At 33.7% G+C, this 15426-nt stretch overlaps 1 protein-coding gene across 10 annotated transcripts in view; it reads left to right on the plus strand.

The window, feature by feature from the left end:
• Positions 1-15426, plus strand: part of CCDC88A (coiled-coil domain containing 88A) — a 172798-nt gene that overhangs the window by 79378 nt on the left and 77994 nt on the right. For all 10 annotated transcript variants that reach the window (XM_027865057.1, XM_027865058.1, XM_027865060.1 and 7 more), the window contains exons 8-11: positions 2770-2939; positions 4917-4998; positions 7084-7242; positions 14483-14629. In XM_027865057.1, coding sequence (XP_027720858.1) covers positions 2770-2939; positions 4917-4998; positions 7084-7242; positions 14483-14629 — 558 coding nt within the window. The remainder of the gene's footprint in view (positions 1-2769; positions 2940-4916; positions 4999-7083; positions 7243-14482; positions 14630-15426) is intronic.

A 15426-nucleotide genomic window follows, 5' to 3' on the forward strand; every position in this document is an offset into this window, starting at 1 on the left:
GTCACACAGGTCCTAAATGGGCTAGTAGGGTTCTAGTTGAGTTTTTCTGACTGCAGATCCATTGCTTTTTGTACTGTATCACACATCCATATGTGAGTGTGTACATACCTACATGCATGCATATTTATTTATTTATTTTCTTCTTTTATCTACTCTACTCTTTTCTTCTTCGTGGTAGAATACAAGCTGCTCGAGGGCAGGGAGTGATTTTCATTTTGTTATTGCATCCTGAGGCCTCTGTACTGTGCCTTGCTCATTAGGTTTTTGTTCTTCAGTCGTGTCCTACTCTTTGTGACCCCATTTGGGGTTTTCTCGACAGAGGTACTGGAGTGGTTTGCCATTCCCTTTTCCTGCTCATTTTACAGATGAGGAAACTCAGGCATACAAGTTGACTTGCCCCGGTCAAACTGCTAGTAGGTGTATGAGACCAGATTTGAACTCATGAAGGTGAGTCTTCCTGAATCCAAGCTTGGCATTCTATCTACTACACCACCTAGCTGTCCTTGCATATTATAGGTGTATAATAAATGCTTTTTAAATTGAATTAAAATGAATCTGATTTATAGTATCATTTTTAAAATTACATTTTCATTAAATGCAGTTCATTATTAAGTTCCCACTATGTGCAGAAATTTTCTACAAGGCACTGAAGAGATACAATGATAAACAAGACAGTTGGCCTTCACAGGGCATATTATCTAGTAAGATGCACAAAGAACTCTGATACATATAGAAATTTAGACGTAAGAAAGGTACAGAGTGTTCTAGGAAGTTAGAAAGAAAGAACATGTCTATCAGTAAGCATTTTTAAACGTTTATTATATACCAGGAATTGTGCTAGGTATCAGGGTTTTAACAGATGTAAAAAAATGGAACCATCCCTGCCCTCAAGCAACTTCCATCAAGGGAAGCAATTCTAAACGTGTGTGTGTGTGTGTGTGTGTGTGTGTGTATTTAGATACACAAAACAAAGACAAGGTTGTTTTGACAGGTGGTTGCTGGAGGAACTCAAAAAATGTTTACTAAATGCCTACTATGTGAAAGATACTATTAGCTACTGTAGGTACAAAGGAAAATGAAACAGTCCCTTCCTTCAAGGAGTCTATATTCTTTCAGGGGAGATAATATGTGCTTCTGCAATATAAATGCAGGAGAATTCTGAGAAGAGGCACTAACAACTATGTGGGAATCAGGAAAGATTTAATAGACAGTAGTGTTTGACCAGAGGTATGACAAATCAGAGATTCTAAGGAATTCATCTAACGTAGTGAAATATGATCTGGCTTTTGATAGATAGGCAGAATTTAGCAAGTAGTTTCTGGGAGCATATGTGGGCATTGTAATTCAAGAGAAAAGTATGTGCAGAGGTACTGTGAGACAAGAAAGAACTGTAGGGTATATGGAGTATAGCTAATTATCTAGTTTGGCTAGAATGTGGTGTTCAGTGTGTTCTCAAAGATAATATATTAAAGTAACAACATCGTACGTTTACTTTTAATTTCTTCATAGTATTTTTACATCTATGATTTACTTTTGTCTTCACAAAAATTCTTGGAGGAAAATGAATCTCTAGGATGAAATATAACATCTTTTGTTTGGCTGCTAGATGGTGTAGGGGATAGAAAATGCTGGCCTTGAGTCACAAAAGCCTGAGTTCATATTCAGTTTCAGATACTTTACTAGCTAGGTGGCTCTGAACAAGTCTTTTTCAGCCCCAGTTTTCTCATCTGTAAAGTGGTAAAGATAAAATGAGATATTTGTCAATCTTAAAGCATTTTATAAATGCTAGCTATCATTATTCTGATGATGATGATGATGTGTTTAAAGATATTTATTCATAACCTCTTGCCTTTATACTTTTCTGACCTTCTTATATTCTACTCCTTTCCATACATTCAGGACACACTATATCTGCTTTCTTTCCTTGGTAATGGTTGTGCCTCTCGCCTGGAATGCTACCTTTCCTCAATTCTATCTTTTAGTTTCCCTGGCTTTCTTCAAGACTCAAATCTTATATTTTGCATAGGATTTTTTTTTCTTCTCTTTAGTCCCTACAGTGGCTAGTGCCTTCCCCAGTAAGATTACTTTGCATCTGCTCTTTATGTATCTTGTATGTACTTAGTTATTTTCACTTAGTCCCTAAAGAATGTAAACTCCTGGAGGACAGGGGCTGCTTTGCTTTTTCTTTGTATTCTCCTTCCTTAGCATTGGTACTAGGCACTTAATAAAAACTTGTAGATTGATTGATTCACAGAATTCATTGACTTGTTCAAAATTATGCATAATGAGTTTTTGGCAGAGCTTGGAGAAAGTACTTAAATGACTTCCCTTTGTGATGACTTGTGAAACCTTCTGAACTTTAAATGAATATCATTAGGGCTTGGTGATTTGAATGCATCTTTTTTTTTTTTTAAAGTAATCTTGTAAGTATTTTTTCCCTATTTCAGCCTCAATACCTTTCTGTCTTGGTTGGTGCTTCTTGAATAGGTTAATTTGATTGTATTTAATTTTGGGGAGTAATAATTGAACAACAAAAAAATTAAAAGCCCATTAATTAGTGTTATATTACTAGCTTATATTTTATATATTTTCAATAGAATCTTTTCAAAATGATTGCTAAATGGCGAAATTATGATAGTATTCAATTTTGAATTCTTTTTGGTATGTTCTAGTAATGTTTAGCTGTGGTATGTTTAGGGTTTGTTTTCAATTGTCTGATGTTTAATAAATGCCAAAAATGATAATGCATCTTTTCATTTAATTTTTTAGACCATTATAGAACTCTCTGAGGAACGAGATGGTATTCATTTTCTACCTCACGCCTCATCAGCACAGTCACCTTGTGGTTCTCCAGGCATGAAACGGACTGAAAGTAGACAACATTTATCAGTAGAACTGGCAGATGCTAAGGCAAAGATAAGAAGGCTTAGGCAGGAGTTGTAAGTTCACATTGATTTTAAGTGACCTTTTCTGTGGCTTGGAAACTCTTAGGCTCATGAAATACAGATCAAGTATTTTATCATTTCATGTTAGAAAATCGGTATATTATCAGCTTTTATTGGCTTTACTATTGCAAAGTTTAAACTCTGTATGTGGGCATGTATAATTAATTAAATGAGGAGTGTATTTGTTATGAAAAGAGTGCTAAATTGAAGTCAGGAGAGACCTGAGTTTAAATATTGCTTTTGATATTAACTGATTGGGTGAACGTGGACAAATCACTTCCCCTTTCTAAGTCTCAGTTTCTTTATCTGTAAGAGAATGCTAATAATACTTGTAGTAGTTAACCTTATTGGGTTATTGTGAGAATCAAATAGATAATTTGTATAAAGTACTTTGCAAAACCTGAAGTGTTATATAATTGTCAGGTGTTGTATAATTGTTTGAATTTTAATTCAAACTAGTAATGTAATTACTAATAAATGAAGAAAAAGCAAAAATTTAGTCAGTATACTCAAAGTATGTTAAATCCTCGAAGTGTGCATATATTGTGTTGATTTGTGTATAAAGACCATACAGACATATCTTGCAGTGTAAGGGAGACCCAAAAAGGAGAGAGGCTTCTCTTCCATTGCAGCTCTGTTCTTTTTACAGTTGAGGTTTTTTTTTCTCCTGTAATTTCTATTGGAAGAACATCACTTGAAATCTATAGACCAGTCTACAAATTATCTTAATGTGTCTGAAACTGACTGAATTAAGTATTTTGTAGAATCATTCAGAGAAAATCCTATCATGGTCTATAGGAAAATTAGAAAACAGAAAGCTGCAGCTTTCATTTGTGGATATCTGCATTATTACGTGTCTCTTGAATTAGACACGCCCAGGATATTCTACAAACAGCTGTGCTGGGAAAATTGTGAAAAGATTGCAGTTATTAGTTTGATTGGCAGTTAATAGATAGCCTAAACATTGAACACTGGTATGTCCTGTATAATTTAGTAGAGTCCTCTCAAGTCTTTAGATAAAGCATGCAATTAGGATTGTAGTGATGACTATGAATAGTTTAACATTTTACACCACATTCAGTTTTAATTTGTAAGTAAATTTTACTTGACCATAGGGGTATCTTTAAAATCCTAGAGAATTTTGTGCAATATTTGATTAAATCAAACTCATAAAAATTGAAGGTGATAAGTTATATCATTTATAACATTTATAACACACTCTTTGTAGGACATTTTCAAAAGAAACAAAGATTTAGTACAAAATGGACTTGTAATGATTAAGACAATCAAATAATCTGAGTAGTGTTATGTCTAGTGGAAAAGACACACTTGCCAAAATATTAACATTTCATAAATCAACATTATAAAATATCAGTAAATTACTCACAATATGTAAATACAACATTAATAATGATGGTGGATGGAAATGAATTTGAATATCATACTTAGTGTGTAGTTCATTGCAATCTGTAAACATACCAAATAAAGGCCCAACACACATTTTAGATATTAAAGAAATAAATTTCATTACTCCTTAGAAAACATGAACTAAAGCCAACTCCACCTCCCCCCAGGTATTAGTACTATATTTTGAGAATCTGTGAAGTTGACAGGAGAATTGGAATTTCAAATATGATAGCTCTTCATTTTGCTTTTACATTCTGCCATTACTCCTATAGCAGTGACTTTTGGCTACCATCTTCTGGATTCAGTACTGAAATTAGGAACCAATGTAACACAAATGAGGTTGCCATATTGTACCTTTGTGAATATAAATTTCCCCCCATCCCCACTTTACGGTTTATATTACTCTTACTTGTTCATGTATACATTGTATTTACCAAGTATACAATAAGCTTCTTGAGGGCAGAATTGTTTGGTTTTTTATCTTTGTTTTCCCCAGTGCCTAGCACACTGCCTTTTACAATAAATATTTGTTGAATTGAATAGCTTTTTTCTCCTCAATTTAAGGGAGGAAAAGACGGAACAACTGTTAGATTGTAAACAGGAGCTTGAACAGATGGAGACAGAACTAAAGAGGCTTCAACAAGAGGTTTGTGCCTGGAAATTTTGGTTGGAAACACAATTAATAAAAACTGCATTTTGCCACTAATAATACATATTATTAAATCTTTGTATCATTAATTTATTAACATTCTCTTTCATTTGCTTAACTTTTAACATAAATACTATTTACTGTTTATCAGAATCCTCTTAATAGTTAACTGGGTTATTTTTTTTAACTTCTTATTAGTTATTCTCTACAAATACTCTGTTTAGGGATATATAATTTTAAAGGTATAGGGATAGCTATGTGGCACAGTGGATAGACACTTACTAGCTGTTGTGACCCTGGGCATGTCATTTAACTTCCATCGCCTACCCCCCACCCAAAAATAAATAAATAAAGGTATAGGTACATCTTTCATTTTTCCAACTATTTTTAGTAGACTGTATTTATTTATGGACTACTGTGATCAAAGAATGTATTGCTTGGTGGCCTTCCTTATGGTTATGAATCTCTCCATCTTTAGCTGGATTGTTCCTCACACGATAGACATATAGTCATTTGCTAGCTCAGCTCTTCAACAAATCCTTTTCATATTGATAAAATCTGACAAAACTTTCATCCTACTGCCATAGTCTTTGAGACCTCAGGTCACCTCTATGAGGCATTAAAATGGGATTTGAGACTTTGTGCATAAGGTAGGTTTTTGGTCGACAAAACAGAACATCTCTGAAATTCTGAACTATTTTTCTATCAAGTGATGATATTAATGTTATATTACAAAGATCCTATGTTGGATATGTATGTTAGGCATCAAATATTATCATAATGATTAAATGGGAAAGACCATATATCTTTTTATTCCTGAAATATTTTTGGTTTTGGTAAAATCATTCACAAAGGTCATAATTCTGTTTGTCCCTAAGTTAATTCAGAACTGTTTCCTGGCAAAACTCATAACTTTTTCTTTACCACACTATATTTCTTTTTAGAAATTAGATTCTTTAAATTTTCCTTTTAACAAAAAGACCTCTAGCTTTCTATTTAGTTTATTCTTTGGTCTCAAGTTGTTTACTCTAACTTATGAATTATCTGTACAATATAGGAACCTAGGGCAAGGAAAATTTGTTTCACCCCACATATCTTTGCTATTGCACAGCCCCAGCATGTAGCCTTCCAAATGTCTAATGATTCATGTTCTACTAGTTATACTATGGCCACCACTGTACTTTATAATCTCCTCTGATGTCATATCAGTCTGGTTGATTATCTTCCTACTTGTGTAGATGTGTGTATGTAGAACATGAGAAGCAATGTGGTATAGTAGATATATAGTTGTCTTTGGAGTTGGAATGACTTGGATTCAAAGTTCTATACTTATCTCACCTGACACATCCTAGTGGTGTGACCTGGGCAAAGCATTTAATCTTGCACTGTAGGTAAGTTTCTAAGTAGGTAAGTTTCTAAGTAGGTAAGTTTCTAAGGCTAAAAGTTGCAGAGAAGATCTTGACCTGAATTGGTAAAGAAAGTTTCCTCATTTATCTATATTTGTGAAATTACACATCAAGTTCCTGTTTTATCCCTAAATGATAAATTATTCATGAAAACAGCAATACTCAACACTTTAAAGTTGAGTTCATTTATAAAAATAATCTAATCTTAATATATATATACATGCATGCACATACATATGTTCTTATACATACATATGTGGATATATATACGTATAGCTGTCATGATTTCATTAGTATATGGGACCTCCTAGTGCAGAACTCCATTACCTCTCTATTATATAGAGACAGTATTTATCAGAGGCATGACTTGAATCTAAGTCTTCCTAACTCCAAAGCATTTTCTTATCCACTATGTCACATTTCTTCTTGATTTTGTGTTATTAAGATACAGTTGATATTTTTCTATTGAAACAGTTTCACGTTGATTTTATAATTGCAAAATGTAACATTGGTAAGAAAGAAATCAAGATTGATTTTTGCTTTTTATTCTCCTTTGAAAAGATAGTTTGCTAAGAATTATTTGCCCTAAATTATTTATTTAGGGGCATTATCTTAATTGTGAATCTAGAAATACAAAATGAAAAAATACTAACTTTATGTATTACATATTTATTAGAATATGAACCTGCTTTCGGATGCTCGCTCAGCCAGAGTGTACCGAGATGAATTGGATGCGCTTCGAGAAAAAGCAATCAGAGTTGACAAACTTGAAAGTGAAGTCAGCAGATATAAAGAGAGGCTGCATGATATTGAATTTTATAAAGCAAGAGTTGAGGTATGCTATGTCATTCTTAAACTGATTGTGATACTTTTTTTCTTTCAAAACTTTGTGATATTTGCACTAATAACTTCAATTTTTTCCCATAAATATAGTAAGGTGTTAGAATCCTGTTGAACAGACAAATACTTTAATATAATTTACTGCCTTCAATAATATAACAGAACCTGTTAGGGTGGCAATGTTATTTTAGGTATAATGGTGGAATAGGATCTCATGCCTCTCACTAGTGGTTTTGATGACCTCTTGGCATCATTTATCATTGCTATTTCCTGTCTTAGCCTAGTGATAATCTTATAACATTCTCCAGTGCTACCTATAAATTTATTTGTCATATTACCAATCATGCTTTCCACATTGAAAACAAAAGAATATCCTTAGTTACAGTCTCACCTATAGTTAGTGAATTTGTCAGATTATTAAAGTCTACAGGTGAAAAAAACAACTTAGGAATTGTTCCGTTATTCTCTGGTATTTAAATCTTGAAAAAGTTAGTTTGACCTGAGTTTTCACCAAGCTTAAACAATGGTATTAGGGCTTCATGACTAATAGAGATTAGTAGAATTGATTGGATAGGTGTTGCAGGTAATTGTTTGGCAGAAGATATATGTCTTTAAAAATTATTATTTTCGGTGGATAGAGCACTGGCCCTGAAGTCAGGAGGACTTGAGTTCAAATGTGGCCTCAGACCAAACACTTGACACTAGCTGTGGGGGCAAGTCATTTAACCCGCATTGCCTAAAAAAAATTATTATTTTCATTCTCCTTATAGTGTGTATGATTTCTAACCTGATTGTATTAAAATTTCTTTCTGGATAAAGTAGTAGATCTCTATCTGCCCAGAATTTGTACTGTCCTAAATAGTTCTCTCCCCTTAAATAACTGTATCCAACTGAAATTCAGTAGATGAAAGGAATTATTTTTTTCTCTGCAAGGGATTAACTAGGGTACTTGGCAGAGCTTTTTGGAATCTTAACCTGTGTAGAGACTGTTACCTCTTTATATTTCTAACGAATAGATATATCGATTTCACTGCTGTGCTCAAGAAGCTTCAGTGGCTTCATGTTTCCTCTAGGATTAAATAGATATAGATTCTGCTGTTTAGTATTTAAAAGCTTTTACAATCTGTCTCCAACCTATCTTTCCAGACTTATTTTACATTATTTTCTCTTACCTGCTTATTGTTCACTGAGACTGACCTGTTTGCCTCTTCTCTTTATACAACAATTCTCATCCTGCTGCATGCCTTTGCAGAAGCTGCATCCATGCCTCTCGGAATTCCTGGCTCTCTTCAGAACTCAGTCTAAATGCCTTGTTCTGTGAGAGCTCTTATTCCCCTTGTGGCTTCTGTTCTCACTATGACATTACTTTGTATTTATTTTGAATTTTTTAAAATGTGCTTGTTTTGTAGTTTACTCTCCCCCAACAGGTCATGGAATTTTGTTATTTTTATGCCTTTGTGTCCCTGGGCCCTAGCATCTTGCCTCTCACATAATGAGTACTTATTAAATGTGTGTTGAATTTAATTAAACCTAGTTTATAGGACTATTTCAAGGAAAGTACTTTGTAAAGTGTAAAGTTTTATTTAAATATGAGATAGTATTAATGCTAATGATGCCTTTAAATCTCCTGGGCAATATTCGATCTTGTCATTAATCATCCTTTTTACTTTGCTATTTTTTCCCTTTTGTCATTTTGTAATTTTTCATTCCCACTGCCTTTTGTATTTTTTGTCATTATATTCATTAATAGGCATCATGGCTACTCTCTAAGATTGTAAATTACAAATGAGTTACTGATCTGCGTTAGCAGAGGGAGTTTCCACACTGGAAGTTCCTTATATATCAGTGTATGTGTATATATATATGTGTATATATATATATATATATATATATATATATATATGTATATATCTAAAAATCACAGGCCCTGACTCACCTTCTACCTCCACTCCTAGTGGTGTACTAAACATGAAATGCTGCACCAGTACTTTAGGACATTTAGGTTCTGGTCTTGGGTCTACCACTACTTATATACCTTTGAGTTGAGTTACCTATTTCTGTTTTCCTCATGTTAAAGTGAGTGGGCTGAACTTGATGCCTTTATAGATAAGATACTTTGTGACTCTAAAATTCTGTGCTTATATGCAACTGAAAAGAAATATGCCTCATAGATTAAAACAGCTTCCTTTTTTAAGGTTTATGACTTGTTTTTCTTTCTGGTGATATTCTACTTTAGGTCATATTTAACCAAAGTTTGGTGAAATTGGGGAAGAGAAATATAGTTAATTTAGGTAATTTAAGCAAAATGACAACTTTCATTTTAAACACAGCATAATTGTGATAAAAAGCTATCTATTTGAATAATTGCTTCCATTACCCTATTTTCTCTGCTAGTTTAGATCTGACTATAGACAGAAAATATGAACTAGTAGACTTGCTTGTTTATTGCATGCTTTCTCCTTCTCTTTCTAGATTTGTATGTATTATTATGGGTTGCTAAATTTCTTCCAATAAATTTTATATTTTGAATAGTTGAGCCTGTAGACAAATTTAAACAGAGATAGATTTAAAATAATGATTATCTGTTTGATTTTAGGGCATTTGAAGTTTGAATTACCATGTCTATCATGCAGAGCCCCCAAACTAGTTTAAAGGCAGTTGACCCAGTAATGATTTCCAATAACCTATTTTGTATCATTTTCCCATTCTCTGATGTTTTATTTTATCCAGATTAGGGAATATGTGTTAATTGTAGTGGAAGACTGAAAAGGGAAACCCTAACCTGGGAATTAGTTGTGATTATATTATAACTTGAAAATTATTTAAAACTAGACTATATAATTGAATATGCACTTGAAAGTACTTGGCTAATTATTAAATATATATGTGATAAACTCTTAATGTTTATATAAAATATGACCTGTGGAAGGATTTTACTAAAGACCATTGTTATAAAATACTAACTTTTCCTGTTGGCTTTAATTTTTACTATATTTCTTAAGTCATATTGTCTGTATTTTCCCTTCAGATATATTGCATACAAAACTTGAAAGCAACAAAAATGAAGAAAGCAGTGATGATAAAAATGAATATGTCTTTATTTGAATTGAAAAAGAAATGTAAAAATAGATTTTGTAACAAATAGATTTAATAATGGCAGTTTTCTGTGAATCTTTTTATATGTATAGGTTCCATAAAAGTAGCCATATAGTAACAATCTCAGCCATTTAGATGTCTATTAGAATACATCTTCAAATTTTATTCAGGCTTAAAGCTCTTCCTAGGTTGCTAAGGTAAAATATATACTTAGTTAAGTATTTGTTAAAAACCTACTCTGTGCCAGGTAACTAGTTAGGCTCTGGAGCACAAGGACAAAATTAAATAGTCCGTGCCCTTAGGGAGCTTACAGTCTGTGAAGTGTGAGACAATATGTACAAAATATATACCAGGTAAGTAGAAAGATGGGAGAGAGTGGCACTAGCAACTGAGGGAATTAGGAGAGCACTCATGTAGAAGCTGACTCGTTAGAATTTCTTTAATAAGACTTGAAGAAGATTCTGTTTTGCTGCTGTTAGGCATTTCTTCCACTGATGTAAATCAGAACTTCTCTGACTCAGCAGATCATCTTTGAAAATTACTGTGGCCGAAAAATTCGTTATTTTGTGGTTATCTTGGTTATGAATCTCTCTAGACTTGTCTAGGTTGGTTCTTAGAATAGATATCTTTGAGCTTCTAAATTTTTGGTAGGATCTTCCAGAGCTTGCACTTTGCCTTTGAGAACCCAAGGTTAATTTCATGTTCAGGGATGTGTCAAATTATATTAATGGATATAAATAAATAGCTGAAATCCTGGTTCAGTTTTTGATTGTAGTTACTTAGTATGCTGGAATGACTAATAGTCTCTCTCTGCAAATTAAAAATCCAAAGTGAAGAGAAATCTTTGAATACCTTTTCGGGCAGTCAGCTCTGCATGTTTTATTATTGTTTCTGTTAACTAGAAGATATAATCCTGGTGCCTCATCTTTATTAATGACTTGAATTTTTGCCCATGATTTCATTTAAAATAATACCATGTACTCATCCTTATTTAAGGTCTTGAGTAATAGTTGTTTTCAAGGTAGTTACTTAGAATATCCTTTTAAAAATCTGTAAACAGATTATTCATGTTATTGATTTTATGTATTATTAGTAAATACCTTTGGCCTACTGTAGAACTATATATTTTTCTATGAAATCAATTTATTTTATTAGGTAAAATGTTTTGGGTTTTGTTTTGTTTTTGTAATCAACACAGTATATTCACCTGGGTCCTTGTATTCTCTATCCCTCTTGAGCAATTATGTAACTGAAGTTGTCTTCTGTAGAGAATTCATCTGCAAAAGCCTGCCTGTGAGGCAGCCTATTATAGTGGAAAGAATATTGAACTGAAGGTCATGAGACTTAGGCTCATATTCTGTCCTAATACTTACTACCTCTGTGACCATGAGTAAATCACTTGACTTTTTCAGAGCTTCAGTTTGCTCATCTTAAAATGATGATAATTATACTAGTACTACCTACCTCATGGATTTGACAAGAGGAAAGCACTTTGTAAACCTTTAAGCATTATCTAATGAGAGTTATTGTTCACATATTTTCATCAAGGATGTGCCCTTTACATCTGGTTAGGGCATTTAAAGATTTTGTAGAGCAAAGGAAGTACCATATGGATAAGCAGTTACTTGATGTCTTCTCAAATTGCCTTTTATGATAATAATACCATCTTTGAACTTTTCCAGTATTTTGGTGTCTTGCCCTTCTACTAAGTTCTGTGTCCTCAAGACTCTGTTAGGCTCTGGGGAAAAATAAGAAAATGAAATAGAAGTACATATAAATGATTGTTGACTGACTGATACAATATATAACAGGTAATTTTGAAGTAACACACTAGCAGATCAGAAAAGGATGCATGTAGAAGAGGCCCATTAGAACTTCTGGTACTCGAAAGTTCTATAATTTTGCAAGTATAGCTGTTTTTTCCATCAGTGCATAAGCTATTTAGTTTACCTCTTTTTGGTAGGAATCAAAATTTGTCATGGTGTATTCAGTATTACTTCCGATGTCATTTACTTCTGTGTCTCTGTGTTGTTTTCGTTTACAGTGTTGTGGTCATTTTGTATATTGTTGGTTCTTTTGTTTTCACTCTGCATCAGTTAATATAGTTTTTTCTGTGTTATTTTGAATTTCTCATATTTGTTTGTTGTTTTTTATGGCACAATAATTTTCGATTATGGTAATATACTGTAATTTGTTCAACCATGCTCACATTATGGGTACCCATTCTGTTTCCAGTTTTTTGCTTCCACATAAAGTATGTTGAGGTCATGCAAGATTATTTTGTAAATTTAGCCACACAAATTTTAATTGATCCCCTGAGTATCAGTATGAAAACAGGCATAAAACAGACATGCTTGCCATATAAATGTTTGTTGACTTGAATCATCAGACATATTCGTTGCTACCATAGTGAATGTTGTGTTTAAAGTCCAAATGGAAGAGAGATTCAATATGGTGTTGCTTTTTGCCAGTAATTCTACACAATAAAATCAGGTGTATGTGTAGCAGCCATCTATACTATTAAAGAATGTTGAGACAGCTAGGTGGCGCAGTGGAAAGAGCACCGGCCCTGGAGTGAGGAGGGCCTGAGTTCAAGTTACTTAACCCCATTGCCTAGCCAAAAAAAAAAAAAAAAAAAAGAATGTTAAGGGGTCCCCTGAAGTTGTCTTTTTGAATTACCATATTTTCCAGAAACACTGGACCCAGAGTATACAGGAGACTTTGAATATGTCAGAGATGAAACGTCCCCCTAACTTGAGCTGACATAATTTGTTGTTGGCACCCTGAGCTGCCGAGTCAAGACAGGCACCAGTCAGTCTGCGCTAGACTGAGAAACTGCTTGTGCACCTGGGACCCTTGTAGATAAGCATACCCTCCTGTCTTCATGGTGTAGCAGTTCCCAAAGGAAAAGAATGTGGCTTTTGCCACCACCTTTTCCTGCCTGCATTGTACCTTTCCCCCTCCCACACCACTCCCCTTTAGGAGGAAATTTCTGTTTTCTCCTTCTTTTGTTCTACTGTCATAAGTATGCAAACTTCTGTATGGAGTGTGAACTCTTTGCTCTGGCTTTGGGTTCCATATGCATGTTCATTTTTCTTTTAAGAGGATCAGTTCTTGAAGGTTTGTGGTAACTTTTGTAGGTGGGAGGAATTGTTTCCATTGACAAAATTATAGATCCTTTGTATTGAAGTTCATCCCCTTGGTGATACTTTGTGTCATTGAATATCAGGTAGTACCACAGTCTCAGAAGAATCAAAATCTCAGGGAACCTAAACTATAATGGACAGATGTGCATAGGGGGTTTAGGTAGGCCATAGCATATTACAGGTCCACAAGAAGTGACCTGAAAGATAATGTCAAGGACAGGCATAACTGGAAAAGAAGGTAGACAGAACATGTATCAAGAATAAAGGATAATATTGACATTTCACACATTTCACTGTATTGTAGTGGTTAGATTGCTGAATTTGGAGAGGGAGATGTAGAGTCAAATCCTGGTTCCAATATTTATTAGTGTTTTATTTTGGACAAGTTATTTAACATCTCTGAACCTCAGTTTCCTCACCTGTGAGAACAGGCCTACCTCACAAGGTGCTTGTGAGGTACAAATGAGATATAATTATAAAGCATTTTGTATACCTTACAGTATTTTGCAAATCTTTGTTATGATTATTGTGTTGGTATCCACAAACTACTGAAAGATCTCTGAGGAAATCCTCCAGTGATTTGTGTGCAACATGAACCAGTGAAAGTAGTACTCATATTGATGAAACCTTAGATCTATGAAAGCATAGAATCATTTTATTGTTTTACTGTTGATACAAGAAAATTATTTTCGCTATTATTTTGCTAGGTAATTACTGCTGAATGACACTATTACCACACAGAGATCTCAGAGGTTGAAACCTAGGTTTTATTATTTTTAAACATAGACTTGGAGCTCAGAAAAAAGAACACTGAACCCCGATTAGAGTTTTGAAAAGGCATATATAGTTTCCAATTCAGAGAGGCAGAGAAAATTTATTCATTTTACTGTTTTAGTATTAAAATACAGCATTTTGTTCTTTTCAATTCTTTAAAGTGTATAGATAGTAATGATATTTATTGTGATGACTAAGCCTTATTTAAAATGTTTGTAGGAATTAAAAGAAGACAATCAAGTATTATTGGAAACAAAAAGTATGTTAGAAGACCAACTAGAAGGAACCCGCACTCGTTCTGATAAATTACATGAATTAGAAAAAGAAAACTTACAACTGAAGGCCAAACTACATGATATGGAGATGGTAAGAGATAGAACATATGGGCTTTAGGGGGAAATATAGAGCAACTTATTTCTTCTCAATGCAGGATAATGAAGAATAGAGTGGAACAGGAATGGTTCATTTTAAATTTAATTTAGCAAACATTTCTTAAGCACCTTCTGTGTTCAAGACACTCTGGTAGGTACTGGAGATAGAGAGGTGAAATAAGACATAGTGTCTATTCTTAAGAAACTTACAGACTTATTGGGATAGAACTTGTACTTATTTGTGATTGCATAATGTGATAAGTGTAAAAGGAATTTCAAAATAAAACACTGTAGGAAATAGTATATAAATATAAATAAATATAAGAAGGTAGAAGCCATACTCTTTGGAAAGATTAAGGAAAGAAGACTTTATGGAAGGGGTGGCACTAGGTCTAGGTCCTGAAAAAAAGGAAGATGGAGGCTCAAATGAAGGTGGGCAGGGCAAGAAAAAGAATCCACTCCAGTCATGAAGGAATGGTAGAGGATGAGATGGGGAGAAGAATGTAGTAATATAGGTGGACTAGAAAGTAAAATACCTGAAAGGGGAAGTAGTATGTGTAAGAATGTAAATTTATAGGGGCAGCTAGGTGGTGCAATACAGTGTACAGAGCTCTGGCCTTGGAGTCAGGAGGACCTGAGTTCAAATCTGGCCTCAGACACTTGACATATACTAGCTGTGACCCTGGGCAAGTCACTTAACCCTGATTGCCTCACCAAAAAGTGAAAAAAAAAAAAAAAGAATGTAAATTTATGTTGGAGTCTGATTGTGGAAAGCCTTGTGTCAAGATAAAA

This window comes from Vombatus ursinus, unplaced genomic scaffold (genome assembly GCF_900497805.2).
Source record: "Vombatus ursinus unplaced genomic scaffold, bare-nosed wombat genome assembly UNPS02014778.1, whole genome shotgun sequence".
In the NCBI taxonomy this organism is placed as follows: domain Eukaryota; kingdom Metazoa; phylum Chordata; class Mammalia; order Diprotodontia; family Vombatidae; genus Vombatus; species Vombatus ursinus.